Source organism: Ceratotherium simum, chromosome 39 (assembly GCF_057802395.1).
Source record: "Ceratotherium simum simum isolate JZ-2026a chromosome 39, ASM5780239v1, whole genome shotgun sequence".
Classification (NCBI taxonomy): domain Eukaryota; kingdom Metazoa; phylum Chordata; class Mammalia; order Perissodactyla; family Rhinocerotidae; genus Ceratotherium; species Ceratotherium simum.
Window position 1 is genome coordinate 14,611,284 of NC_141938.1, and position 22,489 is coordinate 14,633,772.

General features: G+C 59.8%; 1 protein-coding gene across 1 annotated transcript; it reads right to left on the reverse strand.

Annotated features, from left to right (window-relative positions):
• Window positions 1-486: 486 nt before the first annotated feature.
• THOP1 (thimet oligopeptidase 1) lies at window positions 487-21,920 on the reverse strand. The gene is made up of 13 exons (XM_004441331.3): window positions 21,774-21,920; window positions 18,493-18,705; window positions 16,362-16,510; window positions 15,158-15,265; window positions 13,479-13,581; window positions 10,220-10,380; window positions 8,955-9,090; window positions 8,311-8,677; window positions 7,824-8,025; window positions 5,009-5,195; window positions 4,662-4,790; window positions 3,341-3,477; window positions 487-2,803 (listed from the first exon to the last, which is right to left on the reverse strand). Exons 1-13 carry the CDS (start codon window positions 21,787-21,789, stop codon window positions 2,648-2,650), a joined length of 2,064 nt encoding a protein of 687 aa, XP_004441388.1. The 5' UTR covers window positions 21,790-21,920; the 3' UTR covers window positions 487-2,647.
• Between the last annotated feature and the right edge of the window lie 569 nt (window positions 21,921-22,489).

Genomic DNA, 22,489 nt, shown 5'->3' on the forward strand with positions numbered 1-22,489 from the left:
ATCTGGATTGAGCTCAATTTGCACGAAATAATGTTGCTTGTTCCAGGGACGAGAGAAAGCCATCCTCACCAGTGAGGCCCCACGGGGACCGTCTCTTGCCGGGCTGCTGCTGGATGAGGACCCCGGGAAGGAGTGGACACTGGCCGTGATCCTGAAACGCCCAGCCTGTGAAAACCCCGCGGGGAGGCAACCAAACCCAGGGACTCTGTTAGCAACAGTCCTACGATGTCCCACTGGCACCGTCTCCCCTTCAGGGGTGACGAGTGGGGCTGCTCGAGGCCGCCGGCTAGAAAGGCCCCCCGCTCTTCCCAGAGTCGGGGCTCCTTGAGACCCTGGCTGAAGTCTCAAGACTGAGAGAGCCGACGTGAAGCTGGGGTGCGGGCCGGGACAGGAGGCCTCAGGCCGAGTCCTCAGGGGACCCCCATTTTGTGTTCAGGTTTCACCAAAATCCAACGAGCGAGTTTGTACAGAAATGTTACAAAGATGGCAAAACACAGACTCCATTTTTATTTCTAATTTAATTTTCCATTTTTCCTCCTGGGGGGGGAGAGAGGGGAATAGAGGAGAATGACAACCCGGTTGGCAGGGATCCCAACTCCAGGCTGTCCTCAGAGCCGTGAGAACGCTGGAAGGTGCCGGGGTGGAGGACGAGACACCCGCACGGCGCCTAGAGGTTCCCAGCCCCCTCGGCCCCCGGGCGACAGGTGGCAGCTGTGCTGCTGTTCCCTTCCTGCCCCAGGATCTGAGCCATCGGGTCCGTCTCAGGGACGAACCATCGGCAGGTCCCGGAGTGGCCGGGAGAAACATAGACACTTTTGGCGACGCCTCGCTAAGCAGCACCGTGGCTGCCCTGGACGCCTGGCGACAACATCGCCCAGCCAGACCCACTGCTGTGTGGCCCCCGCCCCTCCCCTAACTGTCCAGCCCACAGCTCGGGGTGCTGACACCACACCTGGATTTTGCCTGGGGAGCAGAGGGAGGCCATCTAGGGGCTCAAGGCAGAAGGCAAGGAGAGACCCCCAGCCCCCCGACATGCCACCTTTGCCCATCAGGAGGCACCCGGATGGAAGCCTGGGTGGGATCTGTTGTCTTTTTCCCTTTTTTGAGGCCCAGGTGATTTAAGCATAAGCCACAGCTGCCTTGAACCCCAGTATCAACCTCTGCCTCTCGGCACAGCCCTCCCGGCCACACAGCGCCCACCAGCTCCGGACAAGCCGAGAACACTCAGCCCCCTGCCCCAGAGTCTAGAAGGTACAGAAGTGGGCAAAGGAAGCTGCGCCAGGCCTGTACGAGGGGTCCATAGCTGGACTGGCCCAGGGCTGGTGACGATGGGTGGCAAGGGGGCAGACAGACTGTCCCCACTGAGGCGAGGACCAGAGACGGGCACGGCCAGCCCGCCTGGGCCTCAGGGAGAAGGGTCGGGGCGCTGCCCGGTCCCTCGCTCCACCACACACTCCCTTGGCAAAGGATGGGGAGGGGACGACTCAGGGGCAGGAGGCAGGGCTCCCAGGGAGCTCAAAGGCCAGGGAAGAAAACACGGGGTGGTCCAGACCAAATGACTCGGGGGTGACACCCACCCACCTGCTCAGGTGAAGGACCCTTTCCGAATTTCTACCACAACCAAAAAATATCACTAAGGCATTTCTGAAGCATTGCCCGAGGACCGCGGAAGGCCACCCCCCGGCAGTCTGGACGTCACCACGTTGCTAACGGCCTAGCGGCCAGAGGGAGCCGGGCCACACGCAGCAGGACAGGCTGTGTCGACTTTTAGTCTTCAGGGTCCCGTGGACAAGGTCATGGCGGGGCGCAGCAGCTGTGCTCATCAATCAGACACCAGCTCCGTCAAACCACTCCCAGAGACTGGCCAGGGGACCAGGAGGAGCTCTGCCCAGGGACTCATGCCCGGGCAGAGGGCGGGCGGCTGCTGCGGGCTCTGGCCACACCCAGGCTTCTTGGAGGAGCTGAGCCTGCCCCGCATGGGCCAGTGCCACACGGGGAGGGAGGAGCTTCCCAGACGCGTGCTGGGTGGGAGGTTGGCAGGGAACAGACTCCTCCTGGTGAGCGATCCTGGCACCCCGGCTCCAGTCCCCAACCCCCAGCTGCGGTCACTCCAACAGCTCAGCCGTCTCCCAGCGACCCAGACGTGTCACAACCCAGAACACTCCAGTGCGCAGAGAACAGCCTTCAACTGCCCGGCGTCCCCAGCCGGACAGCTGACGGCCAACTTCAGGGCTTAACAGAAGCAAACTGGACCGCAAGTGTGATGCCAATGCCGCTATGCTGTGCAGGAGAGCGGGCGTCAGAGACAGGCCAGGAGTCCCTCTTCCCTTTCTTTCTTTCTGAATGGCTGCGCTTCAAAGAGGAGCCGTCTGCTCACCAGGAAAACTCCCCAGGAAGGGGCTGTGTTAGTGCAACGTAGGGGAGGCCTTGAACGGATGCGAGGGCCCTGCAGCCATCGCGAGGACGAGGACGAGGCCGGCCACTGAGCAGGGCTGCGGAGACTGGACGTGAGAATGTACAGGCAGAACCAGCCGCCCCTCGTCACCCAGCTGCCCTGTTTCCCGGCGGGAGGCGAAGGCACCGGGGCGGCGGGAGCCAGGGCGGGGCTGAGCCCCCCAGTCCAGGGCCAGCAGGACCCCTGGGCACGTCAGCAGGCTGGCGGCTCGCTGCCCTCCACCTGCAGCCCTTTGCTCAGGAGGAAGGCGTCCTGCTTGGGCTCGCGGCCCAGGAAGAGCTTCAACATGACGCTGGCGTCCTCGGAGCCGCCGGGTCTCAGGATGCAGCTTCTGTAGTCCATGCCGACCTGCCGGGGGCGGAGGGCCGGGGCTGGGAGGGGTCTTCACGCCCCTCCAGATGGGCCCTCGAGTATCCCCTCCCCACTCCACATGGGCCCTGCATCAGCACCACAGGGAGCTGTGGTGTTTGCGCGCAAACACGAGGGACAGGGGGCCTGGAACAGGCGTGCACGCATGTGCACGTGACTGTGCAGGGACCCCCATCCTTCAGGAACTCTGGGGGCCCTTCACCTGCACAGAGGTTGAAGCCCCAGGCCGAGCCCCACAACAGGGGTGGCCGAGCCTCTGCTGTGACTGAACAAAGGGCTGGAAAGCTGGCCGAGCCCCTGGCCCCTGGCAAGGGTCTAGGGTGGGCGGTCTCCATCTCCTGCACCTGGTGAAGACCTGCAGGTGCGCGCCTCCCCCGCCTGCCCCGGCCACACCGGCACGTAGGCCCGAGGCCGAGGACGGCTATTCCTGGTCCCGGGCCGCAGGGAGCATAACCCACGGGTCACCCGCCCCCTCCACAGGCTGGCGGCCCCTCCCGTCCAGCGGCCGCCCCTCACCTTGCCGTTGAGGACACCCTCCTGCTTGAAGCGCGTGTGGAACATGTCCATGGAGTACACCTCGCTCCACAGGTAGCCATAGTACTGTGCGTCATAGCCCCCCGCCAGGTGGCCGAAGGTCGCAGGCATGTTGGTCCCTGGCAGACACAGGGAGGTCTCACTGCGGCCCAGTCTGGACCCCCGGCCCCCTCAGCACCCCTTCCCGGGAGAGGGGCCTCAAAGCAGCGCCATCAGAAACCCTCCACCTGGAAGTGGGGGAACTGACCCAACACTTCTAGAAAGCAGGGGCCGGGCGACTCGGCCAAAGGAAATGAATCTTGCCCACTGTCTGCTGAAGGTGAAAAGGGTTCACACCAAAGCATTTAACTACAACAGCCGCCGCCACACGCCAAGGCTCAACATCGGGGGACCACGGGACATGTCCAGGCTCGTCCACACAACAGAGCACGTGCCGGTTAAACCGCTTTTTGAAGGACTTTTAAACATGCTTGGGAGGGCCGGCCCCCTGGCTTAGTGGTTGAGTGTGCGCGCTCCGCTACTGGTGGACCGGGGTTCGGATCCCGGGCACGCACCGACGCACCGCTTCTCCGGCCATGCTGAGGCCGCGTCCCACATACAGCAACTAGAAGGATGTGCAGCTATGACACACAACTATCTACTGGGGCTTTGGGGAGGAAAAAAAGGAGGAGGACTGGCAATAGATGTTAGCTCAGAGCCGGTCTTCCTCAGCAAAAAGAGGATTAGCACGGATGATAGCTCAGGGCTGATCTTCCTCACAGAAAAAAAAAAAAAAAACAACCTTGTGAAATAGTAAACCAATACACCACCAGCTATGTTAAAATCCCAATTATCTTGATGTATGTGTTCATGGATCCAACCATGTGTGCCAATGTGTACATATGTGCACACACACGCACGCTTGGAAGGATATACGTGCGAACCCTATCTGCTCGTTATTTCCAGGGGACGAAACCTCTAGTCTGTTCTGCACCTTCCAGGCTCTCTACAAAGCAGCGTGCAGGAGGGCGCCGGCGGAGAGTGGGGGCGTGGGGGGATGGAGGCAGCAGGCAGCCTGAGCAGAAGGTGTGCCCATGAGGAAGGATGGAACCGCCCACACCGACCAAGTGCCCGTCACTCTCAGGGCTGCAGCCGACGGGCCCAAGGAAGCAAAGGAACGCGGCCAGAGGCCACCTGCTTCCTCCCAGGCCTCAGCCGAAGCCTGTAAGCTGGCCCGACTCCCTTCACCCAATACTGGATCCTTCTGACCCGGGGACGGCTGAGACTGCCACCTCTGATGTGGGCCTGGCTCTCGAGCGGCTACCTGGCGTCGCTGGGACCCCCAGGACCTCCTGGCAGAGGCGGGCATACTCCTCGGCCGGGTCTGCGGCCGTCTGCGTGTGCAGGGCCTGGTCCACCTTGGCCAGGACGATCTGGCGCAGGTTGAAGAGGCCTAGGCGGGAGGAAGGAGACGGGGGGCTGGCTCTGCGTCCGCCACGCCCTCTGCAGCTTGGGTGGTGCAGAAATCCCCGAGGGCACATGCCCAGCCTCGCTGGGGGCAGCACAGGACCCGGGGACTCCCCTCCCTTCCCCGGCCTCGGGGTCCGGAGAACGGGCACCGGGCAGGAGAGCAGTGGCAGGGCAGAGACCCCTGGTGGGGCACGGCGGCACCTGTGTTGGCCTGGCGGGACCTGATGAGCTTCTCGAGCAGCTCCTGGGGGGCGGCGCTGCCCGTCCGGTAGTGCTGGGACATCCTGAGAAGCGGCTCCTTCTCCCACACCCAGTTCTCCAGCATCTGCGAAGGTGCCTCCACGAAGTCCCGCTCCACGTGCGTGCCGCTGAACATGGCGAACTCCGCCTGCGGGGACAGGCAAGGCCGCGGGAGTGCCAGCGCCCCCCGCCCGGCCTCACCTGCGCGCACAGGTACACCTCCCCCCCACGCAGGCGGCTAACGTCATCCAGGCTCCCGTCATCGAAGCCTGGATAACGATGGGGACAACTGAGGCTCCCTGGGCAGCTGCTGGCTGACCCGCCCCAGCCCAGGACACACAGGGAAGCAGAGCAGCCCGTCCCTGCTGTCACCCCCGTTCCGCTCCCCCACCCACAAAGCTAACGCTCTAAAAAGCCCTGCACCCATAAGGCAAAGGCCTGGCAACGGCGGAATCTGAATGACGGACATTGGAAGGGGCACCGTCCTCTCCACTTTTGTGTGTCTGAGATTCTTCCGGAAAAACATAGCGCTGGATCCAGTCCAGCTGGCACCCCGGTCTGGCAGCTGATCCGCCACATAAGCTACTGAGTGATCCTGGGCAGGCCCTCCTCACTTTCGATTCCCCATTTGTCAACGTGTGACTCGCTGAAACTCATCTGTAACCCCAACTCAACCCCCGCAGAGCTCGTGGTCACTCGACGCTCCGCCTTGTGGTCTGAGCTCTGACTGTAACAAGTGTCTTTTTCACGGTCTGTTGAGTGCCTTGTTTTTTGCATTTCTGTGGGTGACTTTGCTGTTTAAAACGGCCCCCAAATGTCATGCTGGAGTGCTGTCTGGGGTTCCTGAGCACCAGAGGCTGGGACGCCCCTCACGGAGGACGCACGTGTGAGATGAGTCTCATCAGGATGAGTGACAGGGCTGCTGGCCCGGAGTCCAATGGTAATAAACCCGAAGTGTACATTAAATAAGGTGTCTAAACAGAAACACACGTGACACAAGGTCACCTCCTGATCGGCTGATGACAGCGTTGTGAGTGGAGGCCTGCAGGATCCTACCCCTCCATCCCCCCAGGACCACCGGTTCCCTGTTCACACCAACATTATGGAACAGAACTGCCTCAATGAATGAGAATCAAATGTGTGTATCAGGAAGGACTTGGAGGAAAGGAGGAAGCTGTGTGGGTCGCTGGCAGAACAATGCTCCAGTTACGGGAAATAATCTGAGTGGATTTCCCAGAGAGAGGCAGGAAGTGGAAAGAGGGGATGTGAATGGGAGTGACCAGGGGGCACCCACAGCCCGGGCACTGTACAGACGCTGGCTTTGCCCTGGGGAACTGTTGGCGGGTGAGTGGGTGACCCTTACACCACAGACATCACAGACAACGTTAACTCACAACGGACGACAGACCAACACGAAGAGCTAAAACTATAAAACTTCTAGAAAAAAAAAATTAGGGGAAAATCTTAGTGCCTTGGGTTAGGAAACGATTTCTTCAACAGGACACAAAAAAGTGCAAACCATGAAAGAAAAAAGCTTAATAGACTGAACTTCATCCAAGTCAAACGTTCTCTGCTTGCCAAAAGATCATTCTAAGTAGTCCACCCACACACTGGAATACGACACAGCCGTGAAGAGGAGTGAAGCCCTGAGACAGCCACACCATGGATGGACCTTGAACACACGATGCTCAGTGAGAGAACCAGACACAGAAGGACACACGGTGTGTGAGTCCATTGATGTGAAATGTCCAGAACAGGCAGATCCACAGACAGACAGCGGGTTCATGATTGCCGGTGGCTGGGGCAGTGGGTAGCACTAGTGGGGAGCTAAGGGGGCTGAAGAATCTTTTTGGGTAATGGAAATGGTCCAAAACTGGACAGTGGTGATGGCCGCACAACTCAGTAAACTGACTAAAAATCACCGAGCACCCAGTCCCCACACACTCCCGTTCAGCCTCTAAGAACATTCCCGCTATCAGGAAAAAGGGCTGAGCATGTGTGCGCAGAGAGGGCCAGAGAGCGAATGCACATGGACAGCTGGGGTCCCAGGGCACGGACGCTAGGCTGGGGGCCCGGAAAACCCAGGGTGAGCCCTGCCCTTGCCACCGAGGGCCTATCTGGGGGCAGTCACTTCAACTTTATGAGCCTCCGTGTTTCCACCCAGAGAGGCCAGCACCCCGACCCCCTCACTGGGCTTGGTGGGTGTTCACTGAATCCAGAGCCTTCGCTGGTTTCCATCACCAGCTTTGGCTGGATCATTCAAGCAACATTCCCTAATATCAGCTAAGGGGATGAGGCCTGTGTGCGCCAAGCACCGTTCTAAGCAGGTTACATACGTGCATTATTTTCACTTAATCCTCTCGGCAGCTCTCTGCGAGTTATTATGGCTGAATTGTGTCCCCCCTAAATTCCTATGTTGAAGCCCTAATCCCTAGTACCTCAGAATGTGACTGTATTTGGGATGGGGTCTTTAAAGAGGCGACTAAATGAGTGGGTGGGCCGATCCAACGTGACCGGTATCCTTATAAAAGATGACGACACAGACACGCACAGAGGGACGACCACGTGAGGACAGGGGGAGGAGACGGCCGTCTACCCGACACACATCTGTTGTTGAAGCCCCTGGCCTGTGGCCTGTGTGATGGGAACTGATACAAGGGCATTACCATGTCTGTAGTGGTATCAGATGAAGAAAGGGATAGGGAGGAGCCTGCCTCAGACCCACTCACCACCGGGCGGCCCTGCCCCGGCCTCCGCCCCGCTGCCCCGCACCCACCTGAGAGCAGAGCTGGTGCATCACGTGCCCGAACTCGTGGAAGTAGGTCTCCACCTCATCGTGCTGCAGCAGCGAGGGGGCGTCCACGGTGGGCTTGGTGAAGTTGGCCACCATGGCCGCGATGGCGATCTGGCGGCTCCCGTCCTCCCGCAGGCAGCCGGGCTGCAGGCCGAAGCAGGCTGCGTGCCCGTACTTCCCTTCCCTGGGGAGGGGGCAGGGTCAGGCCCAGCCGGGCGTCTGCTCCGCTCACTGACTGGCCCAGACGGCTCAAGACCCCGGAACGGTCCCCGATTCTGCCACTCAGTGACTCTGGGTCCCTCAGTCAACCTGTCCGCCCACCGGGGCGACTGGACACCTTGAATGGCTTAACTTGCTTCTCAGCAGAGGAGCGGGCGCCCAGGGCAGGGGTCCTGCCCACCCAGCCCACCCGTCAGGCGGAGCCTCCTGGACACCCACCTCCCCCGGCCCCTCTCTGGCTCACACCCACCGTGGGTACAGGTCCAGGTAGAACTTCCCGATGACCTGGCCCGAGGCCGAGTCCCTCACGGAGTACAGCGTCACGTCCTCGTGCCACACGGTGGCGCTCTCCTCCCGCTCGAAGACCAGCCCCAGCAGCTCCTGGTAGATGCCGAGCAGCCCCCGGGTGACCACCTGCATGGGGAAGTACTCCTTCAGCAGGTTCTGGTCCACGCTGTAGCGCGTCTCCTCCACCTGGTTCATGTAGTAGCGCATGTCCCAGGCGTTGATCCGCCCGTCGAACTCCAGGCCCCGCTGCTCGCACTCGGCCTTCTTCAGCTCCAGGATCACCGCCCGCTCCTGCTCCCCCAGGGGCTTCAGCTTCTGGGCCAGCTCGTCTGCGGAGGACGCAGGGGAAAGCGAGGCTACCTCCCTGTGTGGGCTCCCCACTGCCGCCCGTGCCCCCCACGCAGGCCTCGCCCCAGAGCCCCAACACGCGGCCATTAGGTCAGGGTCCCTCAAAGCCAAATAAAGGGGCCGGGGAGGCACGAGACTCCCACCTCAAGGGTGGACAGGACGGGGCTCTCAGAGGCAAGATCACATCACAGGCGAGCAGAGCCCGGAATCCCACTCCCGGAACCCAGGGGCGGGAGGCTGGGGGAGGCCAGGGGTTACCTAGGAAAGTCGCCACCACCTGGCTGGTCTTAGCCATGTTCATCTCCAGGACGTAGTCGGCGTGCGTGCTGAATCCCAGCAGGCTGGACTTCTGGGCCCGGAGGGCCACCAGCTCTCTGAGGATGGCACAGTTCTCCTGGAACCGACAGCGACCAGCTCTGTGGACGACGGCTCCCTCCCCACCGAGGGCTCCCAGGCCAGCCTCCCCGCTCTGCGGGTCTCAGCAGAGGCAGGGGCTGCCCGGGCCCCCTGGCAGGCACATTCTGGAACACGAGGACTCAGCCAGCTGCATTTAATCTCCCTCCCTTCTCCCATTGGCCCAGATTTCTGTGCACTTGATCCTGTCATAACATGTGGGTCTTCATAAGCCCTGGGGTCCTTTCTGGAAGCAGAAAGGGTGTGAACTGTGAAGGGCTCTAAGGCCGTGAGTGGAAGCCATGCGGGGGCCGGGCGCTCCGGAAGAGCCTCCAGGGGGCACCATGCCCCTGGGCGCTCCCCACCGCGCAGGCCCTGGCCCCAGGCTCAAGGGCTCTGTCGCATCTCTGCCTGCATCCGAGGGGTCGACCCAGCCAACCAAGTTCATGGGACTGACACAAAATGAACCCCATCTGATTAGTTTACAAGCAGAAACAGAGGCCCGTGCAGAACAGAAGGCTCCCGGCAGCCCAAGCCGTCCACGGGAAACCAAGTTACAACCGGGAAGTGGAGACCTTCACATCGGACAGGGCTCGGGGCTGGCGGCCTGCAGTGCCATCTCCGCAGCGCCAGTCCACACGCCAGGACCCTGGGACCAAGGACTCCGCCCGCCCCGTGCTCTGCCTGTCAGGTCTGGGGGCTGGGAGGGAAGGACGAGGTGATGCCCACCCCCAGCCAGTCCCGATCAGCCTGGGCCTGCCGGCTCGGGGCTCTCCCCAGTATCACTTCACTGCTGACGCCCACTGGGACCCAAACTCCCGGCTCCCAAACAACGAGCCGCCCCCACCTCCGCAGGCGGTCAGCGGCTCCCTTGGGATGAGGCGAGCCCTCACCTGTGGGGCCCCATCTCAAATCCCGCGGTGGGGGAACCTCGTTACCTTCAGACCAATGTGGGGAACCCCCAAAGACAGCGAGGAAAGGGGGACCTGAGCACATGCTTGTCCTGTCACCCCACGAGGGAACCGCTCAGACCTCCAGCCGGCGGCCACTCTTCAAAGGACAGGCCAGGTGAAGGACAGGACAGTTCCGCGGGGCGGGGCCCAGGCCGGACCCCGGCGCCGCCTCCTCACCTCCCTGCAGCGACAGTTGAAGGCCTCCTCCACCTTCCTCCTGGTCTCGGGCACGTGGCATTTCTTCAGGAGTGGGAAGTAATGCGGGTACTTGAGGGTGACTTTCAACTTGTCATCCTCCATCTTTTCCAGCGAGTTCAGAAAGTCCTCGGGGAGCCCTCCTGCGGGACACCATCGGGGGCTTTAAAGGACCGCCAGGCCGGGGCACGGACGCGGCGGGAGGGGGCGGGCCTGCTCCCTCATGAAGGCCGGGACAGAGCTAGAGGGAGCCGCAGCGCCGGCCAGCCTCCCCACGGAGCTCTGCGACTCGGGCCACTCTCTTCCCACCTCCCCACCCAAAGAGGGGACGTCGAGGACGCTCCCGCCTTGAAAATGTGCCACCGCCCCCACCAGGACTCCCTTGGGAAGGAAAAGCTCTGCTCCGCCTGACGCAGGCTTCCCAGGGCTGCGGGCTCCTGTGTCCGTTCTCGGTAAATGGCACCAGATGGGGACAGAACCCGCCCGCAGCCCTGTGTCCCCCGAGGCGGTGCCCCTGCCCCATCCCAGGGCCCGCACTGCCGCGACAGCCTCCCAGCTGGTCCCTGCTCCTGAGCCGACCTCCTGAGACAGATCCGGGGACTCCCACCTCACAGCTTAGGAGACGCCACGGCCACCACCTCATGCTCTGCCTCTACCCTGGCCCACAGCCCCCCAGGAGGCCAGTTGGCTCAGGACCCTCCCCCAGTACAGGTGAGCAGGACGAGCCGGGCTAGGGCACCATGGCGAGGTCATGACCATCCGGGCTCAGCCCTCGGCGTGGGAGGCCTGGAGGGTTCCAGTGGGGTTCCGGCTCGGGGTGGGCCCCACGGCAGGCAAAGCTGCCTTCCTTCCCGGCTGGGCTGCGGCACATGCACGGGCCTGACAAACATCTGCCGAGCGACTGGATGGGGCAAAGCCCGGCTGCAGACATCGAGTTGGCGTCCACGGACCCAGGGCCCAAGACGCAGCACGAGAGAGAGAGAGCCGCTCTCACCCCAGAACACGGCACCCCCTCCCTTCCTGTGGTCGAGCCCGAAACAACCTCAGTGGGCTTCTCGTTGCTGGAGAAGGCGGTTAAAATGTGGAAAGGGCGCCACTAGACGAGCCCTGGGGAACCTCACTAGAACTAAAGGCGTCACCACACCCTCAGGGACGTGTGTACACATACAGAAGCCTGTCTGTGTGTGCACACGTGCAGACGGATATCTGATTCCTAACTCTGCCCTTCAAGAGGGCGGAGAAACACCAGCTCCCCAGCACCCAGACCTTGGTTTCTAAACATCAGGCTGGGGCTGGGCAGGGAAAGCACAAGACAAGCCTGGAGCACCCTGTGCCAGAAAGAAGGTGCTCAGAGAATCACAGGGACACACCGAACCCGAGGGGGCTCCTCCAGGTCAAACGGGGACCATCTGAGCATCAAGACACATGATGACAGCAATGGGCTCTACTGCAGTGAACAAACTAGAATCTGCAAGTCCACACTGATACAGACATAGATCCGGCAGCGAGGGGGGAGGGGACGTTCTGACCTACAGGAGAAGACAACCAACAAACGCACAAAGGACGACGGGGTTAGAGCCTCGTCCGGGGACGCCTCAGCCAGCGGGCAAAACGTGGTGAGCAGCAGCCTCAGAGCACCTCTGGAAAAATCATCTGTTACCAAGGGAAAATGGTAACACCACAGTGGAGGTGCACGGTGGAGGACTGGCTTAACCAAGCGGTGAAGATTCAGGAAAAGAGAAAAGGGGAGAGAGACGCTCTCTGCATTTCTGTAACACAACACCAAGAATCCCTTTCGCAACCAGGGGAAAATAAACAACCGCTATGCTCTGGCTCAGCTGGACCTGCAGACAGGGCCAGACCCTGCCAGGCTGGCCAGACTCGTCCTGACACGGCCACCACTCTCCCCTCCTGCAAGACAGAGCGTCTCGGGCCGCCCGCACGGGAGACAGCGGGGCCCCTTGGGCTGCGCTAACAGGAGGGTGAGTGGGTTTGTCTGCCGCACTCCACAGGCCCCGGGTCCCACTTCGCCCAGGAAACAGGGCATCTGTCCTTAGATGTCAGGACCCAGGTAGTGGGACTTGCTGCCCGAGACACGGGAGGGACTGAATGGAACGAAGGGCAGCGGGGTTTGGCGGCGAGTGGCACTTGTTCCGGAAACCCGTGTCTGTGGGCATCTCTGCGATGGAGCCACCACGGAGGCCTCGGGCAACGAGGGCCCTGTGTCACCGGCCGCCTCGGGGGCGGACGCTGTTGTAACTACAGGGTGGAATCTCATGCGACCTTATACTCCAGCGAAGTGTACAGGACGGTCTAGAACACGGAGCGTCATCTGAGGCCCCTGGGGGAGTTTTCACAACTGTCAACGTCAGGAAAGACGGAAAAACGTTTTCAAAAGGCTGAGGAACTGCTCGACAGGAAAGGAGGCTGAAGGGACACGAAAACTAAACATGATGTGTGATCCCCGGCTAGACCCCAGACGGGGAAGGAACACGGAATGTCGTGGGGACAGCTGAGTACGGAAATCTGCACTTCCAATAAAACCCGTTTGCTGCCCTGTCTCCTGCGTGCGACATCCGCAGGAGGTGACGCGGGAGAACGTCCCCACTCTTGGGGAAGGGTTGTGAGGCCTACAGATGACCCTTGGAGGGTTCAGATGCCACACCTACATGGGTCTACACGGCAGGACAGGAACATGGGCTGGGGGCGGGTCTACGCGAGGCACAGGTCTTCCACTGTGCTGTTTTCGCTAATTTCCTACAGGTGTGAAACGTTCCAAATAAAGCATTCGGGGGAAGAGAGGTGGAGAAGAGAGTCAAAGCTAGCAGGGACGCCTAGGCCCCAGCCCTTCACAGTTCCCCACACAGCCAGGTGGGGAACAGGATCCCCTCCGTCCCCTTCACTTTGTAAGATTAAAAAAAACAACCATAAGAAAGAGTGGCAAGTGGGGTGTGGATCTCAGAGGGGAACCCCAAGGCTAGCCCCGGGCAAGGCGGAGACGGAGACTGGCCCCAGCTACGGCCGCAGCCCCAGGATGTTTCTGTCAGGGCAGAATCCCAGACAGACCAAGGCCCTCCCCAAGGAAGGATCTAGAACCTTATGTTCCAAACCGCTGCGGCGGGGGGGAGTATCAGATACAAATGCCTCAGCCTCCCGCCAGCCCTGACCTCAGAGGCCGGGGCGGGGGGGGGGAGGCTGACGCCCCCGAGGGCCCTGACAGCGCCGACCCTCCGGCCCCTACCCAGCTCGCCCCGTGTGAAGGGCAGGAAGGTCGTGTCCTCGTTCAGGTTCTTATTGAAGTCGATGCACAGAAGGCTCAGCTTCTTCTTGATGCTTTTGATTTTCTGGAGGGAAGAAAACAGTCGTGAGCGGAGGCGGGCGAGGGGGACGAGCGACAGGAGGGAGACGGGGAAGGAAACGGCCTGAGACTGGCGGCGCCGTGAATCAGGAGGCGAGCACCCGCCCGCCGCGCCTCTCAGCCTCTGCGACCCCAGGATGGGGCTCGTGCCCTCAGCTGTGCCAGGTCCCCGGCCAAGAGCTTCCTGGACCCTCCTGCTCAGGAATTTCTTCAAGTCTACACCTAAGCTTTTGGCCATTTTAACGGAGCTAAACTTTTATCCTTTTGGGGTCCACTTGGTTTTTAGAGACAGTTAAAAAGCGACTTGATTTTAACTGGGTGGGAGTCCGTGTCCTGAGGCTTTGCTGTCTTGGCATCGCTGACCTTGGAGGGCCAGCCCCTCTCCTAGCAGTAGCCAATCCCTAGGAACAGGAAACAGCTGGCCCCTGAGCCCGATGAATGCAGACCGTCACCTATGAACCACAGGACACGTGCAGACACGGCCCCCTCAGCCTCAGTGCCAGACACACAGTGATGCCACCTGTGACACTGTGACTTATGACAAGAAATGTATATGGGTCTTTCTCCCCACTCCTGGCACACTAAAACCCTTGGAATTTCCTAAGTGATAAGAAAAAACTGAAATAGCTCGAGTGATAAAGGCGAGGGGAGCATCCTGTTCTTCCCAACAAGCCCGTCAACCAGACCGGAGTTTACGCTCATGCCATGACTTCTGGAGAGCCCCAAAGGACGGGGCTCTCCCCGTCCTTAGAGGAATGGGACCTTCAGACTCCTCTGGGAGGGGAGAGGGGGCTGGAGGCTGCAGGTTCAATCAATCACGCCAACATTATGAGTCCTCCATAAAAACCCCAAAATACAGGATTCGGAGCTTCTGGGTGGGTGGATGGACAGAGGCACGGGGAGGCAGAGGTTCCATCTGGCTGTTCCTGAGTTGTATCTTTTTATAATAAACAGTAATCTAGTAAGTAAATTGGTTTCCTGAGTTCTGTAAGCCGCTCCTGCAAATTAACCAAACCCGAGGGGGTCGCGGGAACCCTGATTTATAGCCAGCTGGCCAGAGGCACAGGTGACCACCTGGACTTTCAATTGGCATCTGAAACGAGGGAAGTCTCGTGGGACTGAGCCCTTAACCTGTGGGGTCTGGCGCCGTCTCTGGGTAGACAGTGTCAGAAGTGAGTTAAATTGTAGGACACCCAGCTGGCGTCACCAAGTCACCTGATGTGGGACCCCACATATCTGTCAGAAGGGAAGCCATGTGGTCGCAGAGTACAGAGAATACGGCAGACCCATGGGGGGAGTGAGTGTTTCCTTAAAACCATTGCACCAAAGTCACAGGGAGGACCGAATGAGGGGTATGGGGGGAGGCGCCCCATGCCTCTCTCCTGGGACCAAGGGAGCCCTGTGCTCTGGGGAAGCCCCCCATGACCCTGGAGAACTGAGGGCAGAGAGACCTTCCTTCCTACAGTTCACGCTGCAGAAAGACAGGCATCAGGTCAGAGGCTGGGCCCTCAGATGGGGCGCAGGAACTCGAGGGCCCCCCCCCCCAAGAGCCGGGCACTCACTTCCTGCGTCTCCCCAGGCAGGTGCAGCCCGTTCCTCCGGCCCAGCTTGATCAGTCGCTCCAGATACCGCAACGCCTCTGGCCTCAGCGACTCCTTCTGAACCTTTTCCTAGAGTAAGAAAATCGAAGCCCTGTTTATACGAAAAACGGTGACAGTGCCAAACGCTGGCGAGGCAGCGAAGAAACTGGATCACTCAGACGTCGTAACATAAAATGGGGCAGCCGCTCTGGAAAGCAATTTGGCGGTTTCTTAAAAAGCAAAATGTACAACTACCGCATGACTCAGCAATTGCACTCCTGGGCATTCATCCCAGAGAAATGAAGACTTCCGTCCACGCGAGGCCTGCACACAGATGCTCGCTTACTGGGAAGAGCCGCGAACTGGAAGCGGCCCAGGGGGCCTTCAACAGGTGAATGGTTAACCAGGAATGAGGTGGGGGGATTGCATCAAGGTCGGTGTCCTGGTTGCAGTACTGACTTTAGTTTTGACAACGCTACACTGGGGAAAATTGGGGAAAGTGTAGGCGGGACTTCTGTGAATCATTTCTTACAAAGCATGTGAATCTACAACTGTCTCAATAAAAATTTCAATAAAGCATACAGGTGCGTTTTCCTGATCCTGAGGGAGACACACCAGCAAGTTCTAAGGGAATGAACAAGCGACATGAGAGGCGCCTTTGGTCCACCTCTGCGGTGCCCCCGACAGCAGCAGCGAAGGTCCCGGCCCGGCGTGCCCGGAGGAGCATCGACTGAGGCAGGCCCCACACACGTGCTGTGTCACCCTGCACGTGCCAGCCAACCCCTCTCACCTCACGTGGGAGACAGCACGGTAGCTCTAAGTAACGCCCAGCGAGGCTGGGAAAGTGAAATGACACGGCAGATGCAGGCAAGGCTGAAGGAGTCCCAGGCGTCTCATATTTTTTTTCTGTTCCTCTCCATTTGTCTTTGTCAATTTTTTAACGATTTTTGATTGTGCTAAAGAGACGTACCATAAAATTTACCACCTTAACTGTTCTTAAGTGCGCAGCTCAGTAGCATTAAGTCCATTCACACTGCTGTGCAACCATCCCCACCGTCTTTTCGGCCTTCTGCCTTCTGAAGTCTGGGGAGCAGGGCGATGTGGTCTGAAGGGGCTCTGAGCCACGGGCGTGCCCCCGGGCTCCCCAGCTCCAGCCTGCCGGGTGCCGTTCCCTCCGCCCCCTCACCTGCAGCCAGACGACCCTCTGGTACACGTCCTGCCGCATGCTCATCTCCACGTCAAACTCGGACAGTTTCTTGTCTGCCTCCGTGCTGGCCGTCCGGATGTCCTTGGACGGGGAAACGTGCTGGGGGAAGTCGAGGACGTTCCTCTGGACTGAAACCGGAGAGACAACGGGACAGCTGTGAAATGGGCCCCGAGGGAAGTGCCGACCTCAGCCCCAGGCATGGGACTCATCGTGTCTGCCGATTCCTTCAGCGAACATGCCCCACGCAGGGCCCCGGGCGGGGCAGCAGGGTAAAGAGACGAGCGCTGTTACCCACGTCCTCACGGACCTCACGGTCCAAATGGAAACAGGCTCAACCCATGATCAGGGGCTGGGGGAGGGGATGGGGAGTGACTGCTGATAGGGACGGGGTTTCTTTTTAGGATTATGGAATGTTCTGGAATTAGCTAATGGTGCTAGTTGCACCACACTGTGAATACACTAAAAACCACTAAAACATATGCTTTAAATGGGCGAATTATTGGTATGTGTATTATATCTCACCAGAGGCAAAAAAAAAAAAAAAAAAGGCATAGACTTTGCACCAGGGAGGCCTGAATGCGAATCACTTTCACGATTCTGGGCCAGTGAAAACGTCCCCAGGTCTGGGTGCATTCAGCCGCCCACGGAGTCTCTGTAAGGGCGGTGCCAGGACTGCCCACTCGGCCGGCCCGTATGGAGCACGGCAGGGCTCTGGGCCAGCCTGATGCTGGCCGCCCAAGAGAAGAGTGAAAAGGACAGAGCAGCGTCTGTCCATCTGGGACATCTGTCCGTCCATCTGACAAGCCACAGTGACTGCACCGAGGGGACAGCGAGCCAGCATGGAGCGTGGGACTGACCCAGGCCGCCAGGTGGGGACGGGCCGGGAAGGGGCTCATGGGACAGAGCTCCATCTGTGCTCACGGAGAAGCCCGACAGCCAGCAAGCAGAGGGAGAGAAGGAGGCCAGGCTGTACAAGGACGGGAGAGTGCGAGGAAGTGCGAGGGGGCCCCACAGCCGGGCACGACGGCCCAGGGGAGGGTGAGAGAGACGGAGAGCAGGGCACCGAGGGCCCCATCGAGGACTCGGGCCCTCATCCCGAGGGCAGCGGTAAGGCACTGAAGGGCTGGCCGAGGGGAGGGCCACGATTCAGTTTTAGTGTCTTTAAAATGACTCGGGCTACTGAGTGGAGACGGAAATAAAAGGCCGCAGGAGAGGAGGTGGGCGTGGGGGAGATCAAGTGATGCCCGGCAGGGTTGCGCCTGCTAAGAGGGAACTGGCATCACGTGATCCTGAGAGCCTCCCGTCAGAGAGACAAGCAGGGGAGACTGAGGCCCACCGCCTGGAGCCGGGCGGGGGGAGGCAGAGCCGGAGGCAAGCCCGGCCGCGGGCTCTCCATCTGCTTCCAGAGCAGCACACCCTCTGGGGTCTGAGTGGCGAGGCCTCAGGGACACGCGAGAACCCCGAGCCGGAATTCAGGGACTCCCGATGGTTCCCAGAAAAACGACTTCTGCTGGAGACTCGGGGGCGGGGGGTTTCCTGGGCTTGGAGCTCTCTGCCTCGAGACTTCTCTGGGTCTTCCGTCCCCATACCGCCACCCTCTACCGAGGGGGCTCGGGGAAGCGGGCTCTGGATCTGTTTGACCGAGTGTCTCGTTCCTCACAAAGGGAGCAGGAGACAGGGAGCCAGCTGGGTGGTGACGAGGACACGGGATGGCATGAGGTTACTCAAAGGGGAGGGGACGACGATGACACAGGACAACGGGGCCAAGTTCAGCCGCTCGGAGAGAACACACCCGGGACACGGAAGGGGTGAGCAGGGGCTCCGGTTTCAAGGCCGGCTCCTGAGCTGACTCCTGGAGAGGCGTGCCGTGAGACACGCTGTCCGGGTCTCGGCCTCAGGTGACACAGCTGGTCAGGACCCAGTGTGCCAGGGGCGCAGTGGAGTGGGGTGGGGCCCGCCAACCAGCACCTGCCAGATGCCTTTACCCCCGTCAGCGCCTTCATCCAGCACGGCCCCTGGGGAGCAGGAGGCGTCACCCCTGCTCAGGGTCCAGGAGCTCCGCAGCCCGAGCTGCTTTCGCCTCCCCGCCAGGATCCAGAGCCGGACTTACCGGTGTAGGACACCTCCACGTCCGCCAGTGCCTTGAGCGTGCTCTCGTAGGACACGTCCTCGAAGGCTAGGGAGCCCACCCGGTCGTACACGCGCTTCGTCTGCTCGATGAGCTCCGTCGTGAGCTCCGCTATCTGCTGGGCGCTCAGGTCCCAGCGCAGGTAGTTCACCACGGGGCACGGGGCCGCCGTGGCCAGGGCGTCTCCGGCACAGGCTGGATGGAGAAGACAAAAACCCTATGTCCCATGTGTCTGCTTCAAGTCCGGAATTAAGGGCAGAGTCACTGCGGGTGGAGCGACAGGAGAGGGCCACCACCTCCCGGAGCAGATGAGCGAGGCCCAAGGGCTTCGTGGGGATGCACAGGGTGAGCCGTCCTCTAGAGGTGACTCTGCCCCCCAGGGAACAGACACAACTGGGGAGTGATGAGTGGGTGGGGCCAGGCACGCTGCTCCACACCCCACAGTGCCAGGACGGCCCCCCACAGAGAATGACCCGGCCCAGAATGTTAACAGTGTTAAGGGGGCTGGCCCCGTGGCTTAGCGGTTGAGTGCGTGCGCTCCGCTACTGGCGGCCCGGGTTCAGATCCCGGGCGCGCACTGACGCACCGCTTCTCCAGCCATGCTGAGGCCGCGTCCCACATACAGCAGCTAGAGGGATGTGCAACTGTGACATACAACTATCTGCTGGGGCTTTGGGGAAGAAAAGGAGGAGGACTGGCAATAGATGTTAGCTCAGAGCCGGTCTTCCTCAGCAAAAAGAGGAGGATTAGCACGGATGTTAGCTCAGGGCTGATCCTCCTCACAAAATAAATAAATAAATAAATAAACTGTAAAAAAAAAAAGAAACAGCGTTAAGGGGGGACATTCGGCATACGTCTGCATTTCACTGAAATAGTGATTGTTTAATGATAGGGTGCTAACCCCAAACTCCTTGGATGTAATGTAACATCTTTCTAAAACATGGGGAAATGCTGATTATTGAAGCATCCCTAGCCCCAAGAGATGGTGTTCTGTAACAACAGCTGTCCCTTGACATCTTTCCTGTGGTGTGTAGAGGGTAAGCTGGTGCTTTCCTTCCCTCCCTGAACCCTCAGACTGCTCTGTGCTCTGTGTCCCATGCTGTCCCCATTTTACAGACGGGAATCCTGAGGTCTGGAGAGTTCAGGTCCCTTGTGAGGACCCCACAGCCAGTAGGGCAGCGGTAGGGTTCACACCACAGTCTAACCTCAGCCCCTCCGCCGTGCACTAGTGTTGCACTCACAACCACCTTGGCAAATCTGCACAACTGGTCTTCCTGCCCCGTTTCCGGGGCTCCACGCTGCACTAAAGATCAAAGTTCAAACCCTTATCAGAGTCCACACCAGAGGCTGGCAAATCTGCTTTACCACGAGGTAAAGATTTCACATGGCACTGAGATGGTGTGTGGCTCGGCCAGTCTAAACCACTTGGCCCTTTACAAACTGGTTTGCTGACCCCTGGTCCACATCACCCAGACTCTCCTGGCTCCTGCACGGTGGCTTTGGCCAACTTCTCTGTGCCCAGTCACACCGGCTTTCTTCAAGAAGTCTCCCAGGCCGTCCCGAAGGTCGCCCCCTCTGCCCTGCGTCCCCACCCCACCAGTCTTCCTTTTCACAGCCCTTTCTGAGTGAGGCCTCCATGGCATTCCTGGAGCACCTGTGGGTCTCGAATGGCCACACCTGTCCCGAATTCCTTTTTGAGTTAAGGAACAGAGGCCTGCGGGTTCCCCAGCTGGATGTGGAATGTGGAGAGTGGAGCGGAAAATGGCTTCTCCAGGAAACACGAACCTGGGCCTCATTCTCCCCTTCTGGCATGGCAGGAGCTGAGCAGGGCCACAGCGGTCCCGGAATCCCCATTTGTGAACACCAGGGTGGGGAGGTCTTTGCAAGGTGCTGCTGGCTCAGATCTACACTTGGTATCTCTAGGGCAGGGTTTTTAACAGTGTCGTTAACATTTGTGGCTGGATCATCCTCTCTGGGGGGCTGTCCTGGGCTCTGTGGGGGGCTGAGCAGCATCCCTGGCCCCCACCCCCTCAATGCCAGGAGCACCCCCAGTGTGACAACCACAGATGTCCCCAGACATCGCCCAGTGTCCCCTGGAGGGGCACAATCACCCCAGGTGAGGAACTCTGATCTAAACTAAGTGGGAAAAAGAAAGACTCAACTCAGTACAGGTCAGATTTTCTGGCCAAATGATTTTGCTGCAAACTTAGAAGAGTCTTTCTGTTTAGAGTATTTTGGATTTCAGAACTGCAGAAAAAGGACTGCGGGTCTATACTAAATTTGATGGCAAACACAGGCTGCAGGGGCTCAGGTGAGAGATCAGTGTAAGCTGGAATTATGAAAAAAAAAAAAAAAAAAGCCTCCTGGAAGAACTAGGATGTCAAACACTTGAACGGCCACATTCATTCTGTAGTCTTTATTGATCGCAACCTATGGGCCAGGTCTCCGAGCTCACAATCCCACAGCAAACAAGGCTGACAACATTCCTGCCTTCCTGAGGCCTGAATGACCCTCATTCTGATGATCATCTTTAATACAATTATCATCATCATCATGGCAATGGGATGGAGAAAGAACTGGGGGAGGAGAGGCAGGCAACAGAAAATTCCAGGAGGCAGCTCACAACCTGGGCGATTTTCTAAAGAAAATGAAAACCCTCCCACTGCGTCCCCTTGCCCTTAAAAGACCACGGACCGCCAGGTGTGTTCCAGCCAGAATGACTGGGTGCTGTCCAAACGCTCACCCGTCTTGCTGTCTCCCCGTCGCCTTTGCCCTCGCCGTTCCCGCCACCTGGGACGCTCCTCCCCCAGGTCTTAGCGGCACAGCTGCTTCTAAGCTGAAATGCCACCACTTCTAGGAAGCCCTCCCTGACCGCCCTCTCCAAGGAAGCGCCACCAGCCCCGGCACCGACCACTCTCTACAGCCCTTGCTTGCTTCTTTACTTATTGAACGTGTCTCCGGCTCTGGAACGCGGTCCAGAACTTTCGGTCTCCCCCAGAGTCCACCCCGGGGCCAGACCCGTCCTTAGCAGAAGCGACCCGGAGTTTGCTGAATGAATGAAGGGCTAGAAAAGCTGCTTCCTTCATTCGGCCACCGAGGGGACGGGTTCCTGGGGTGGCCCGATCCCCCCCCACTCCCGGGCCCTGGTCACTCGAGGGTCACCAGGGTCCGCTCTTGGGCCCAGGTCGCGCCCCCGGGAGGCGCAAGGGTGCAGCGGCGCCCGGGTCCGGGGAACGGGGTTCGCACCAAGGGGCGGCCAGTACCTGCGGGGGGCTTCATGGCGGGCGGTTGTGCACTGGCGGCGCCTCTCTCCACCTGGTCGGCCTCCGGCCGCTGCAGCCACCCACCCCGCTGTACTCAGCAGCCGCCGCGGACCAGACTGAGGTGCCCGCCGGCCGCGCGCCCACTGCATGCTGGGAGAGCGCGTGCGCTGGGGGACAGGGCGCACGCGCGCCCCAGCTCCGCCCACAACCGGAAGGGACGGTCCAGGGAGCTGACGCGCTCTGCGCACGCGCCGGGACACTCCCTGCCCACCATTGGCTTTCAGCCGCGAGAGGGCGGAGCCATCGGGAGGCGAGGGAGGGACGTTTCCATGGAAACATACACAAAAACACACGCAGGCAGGCAGGCAGGCAGGCAGGCAGGCAGGCACGCACGCACGCACGCACGCACGCACGCACACACACACACACACACGACACACAGCTGGCACCTGAGACTGAAAATTTTTGGCTCTTTCTGTCAGTACTCTGCCCGGGCTTCTAGCTCCCGCTTTAATTTGTACTTGCATCCTTTCTACCTTATGATTGTGTATTTGGCTAGTTTTGCAACTTTTCAGAAGCTTTTTGTAGATTATCCCATTACCAGCACCCTGCCCAGCTTCCAGGGTCTAATAAATAGAGAAGGTGCGCCACATATGTCAACTCAGTCTGGTTAATCAATTAAATTAAACACAGTTAAAAAAAAAAAGAAACATAGG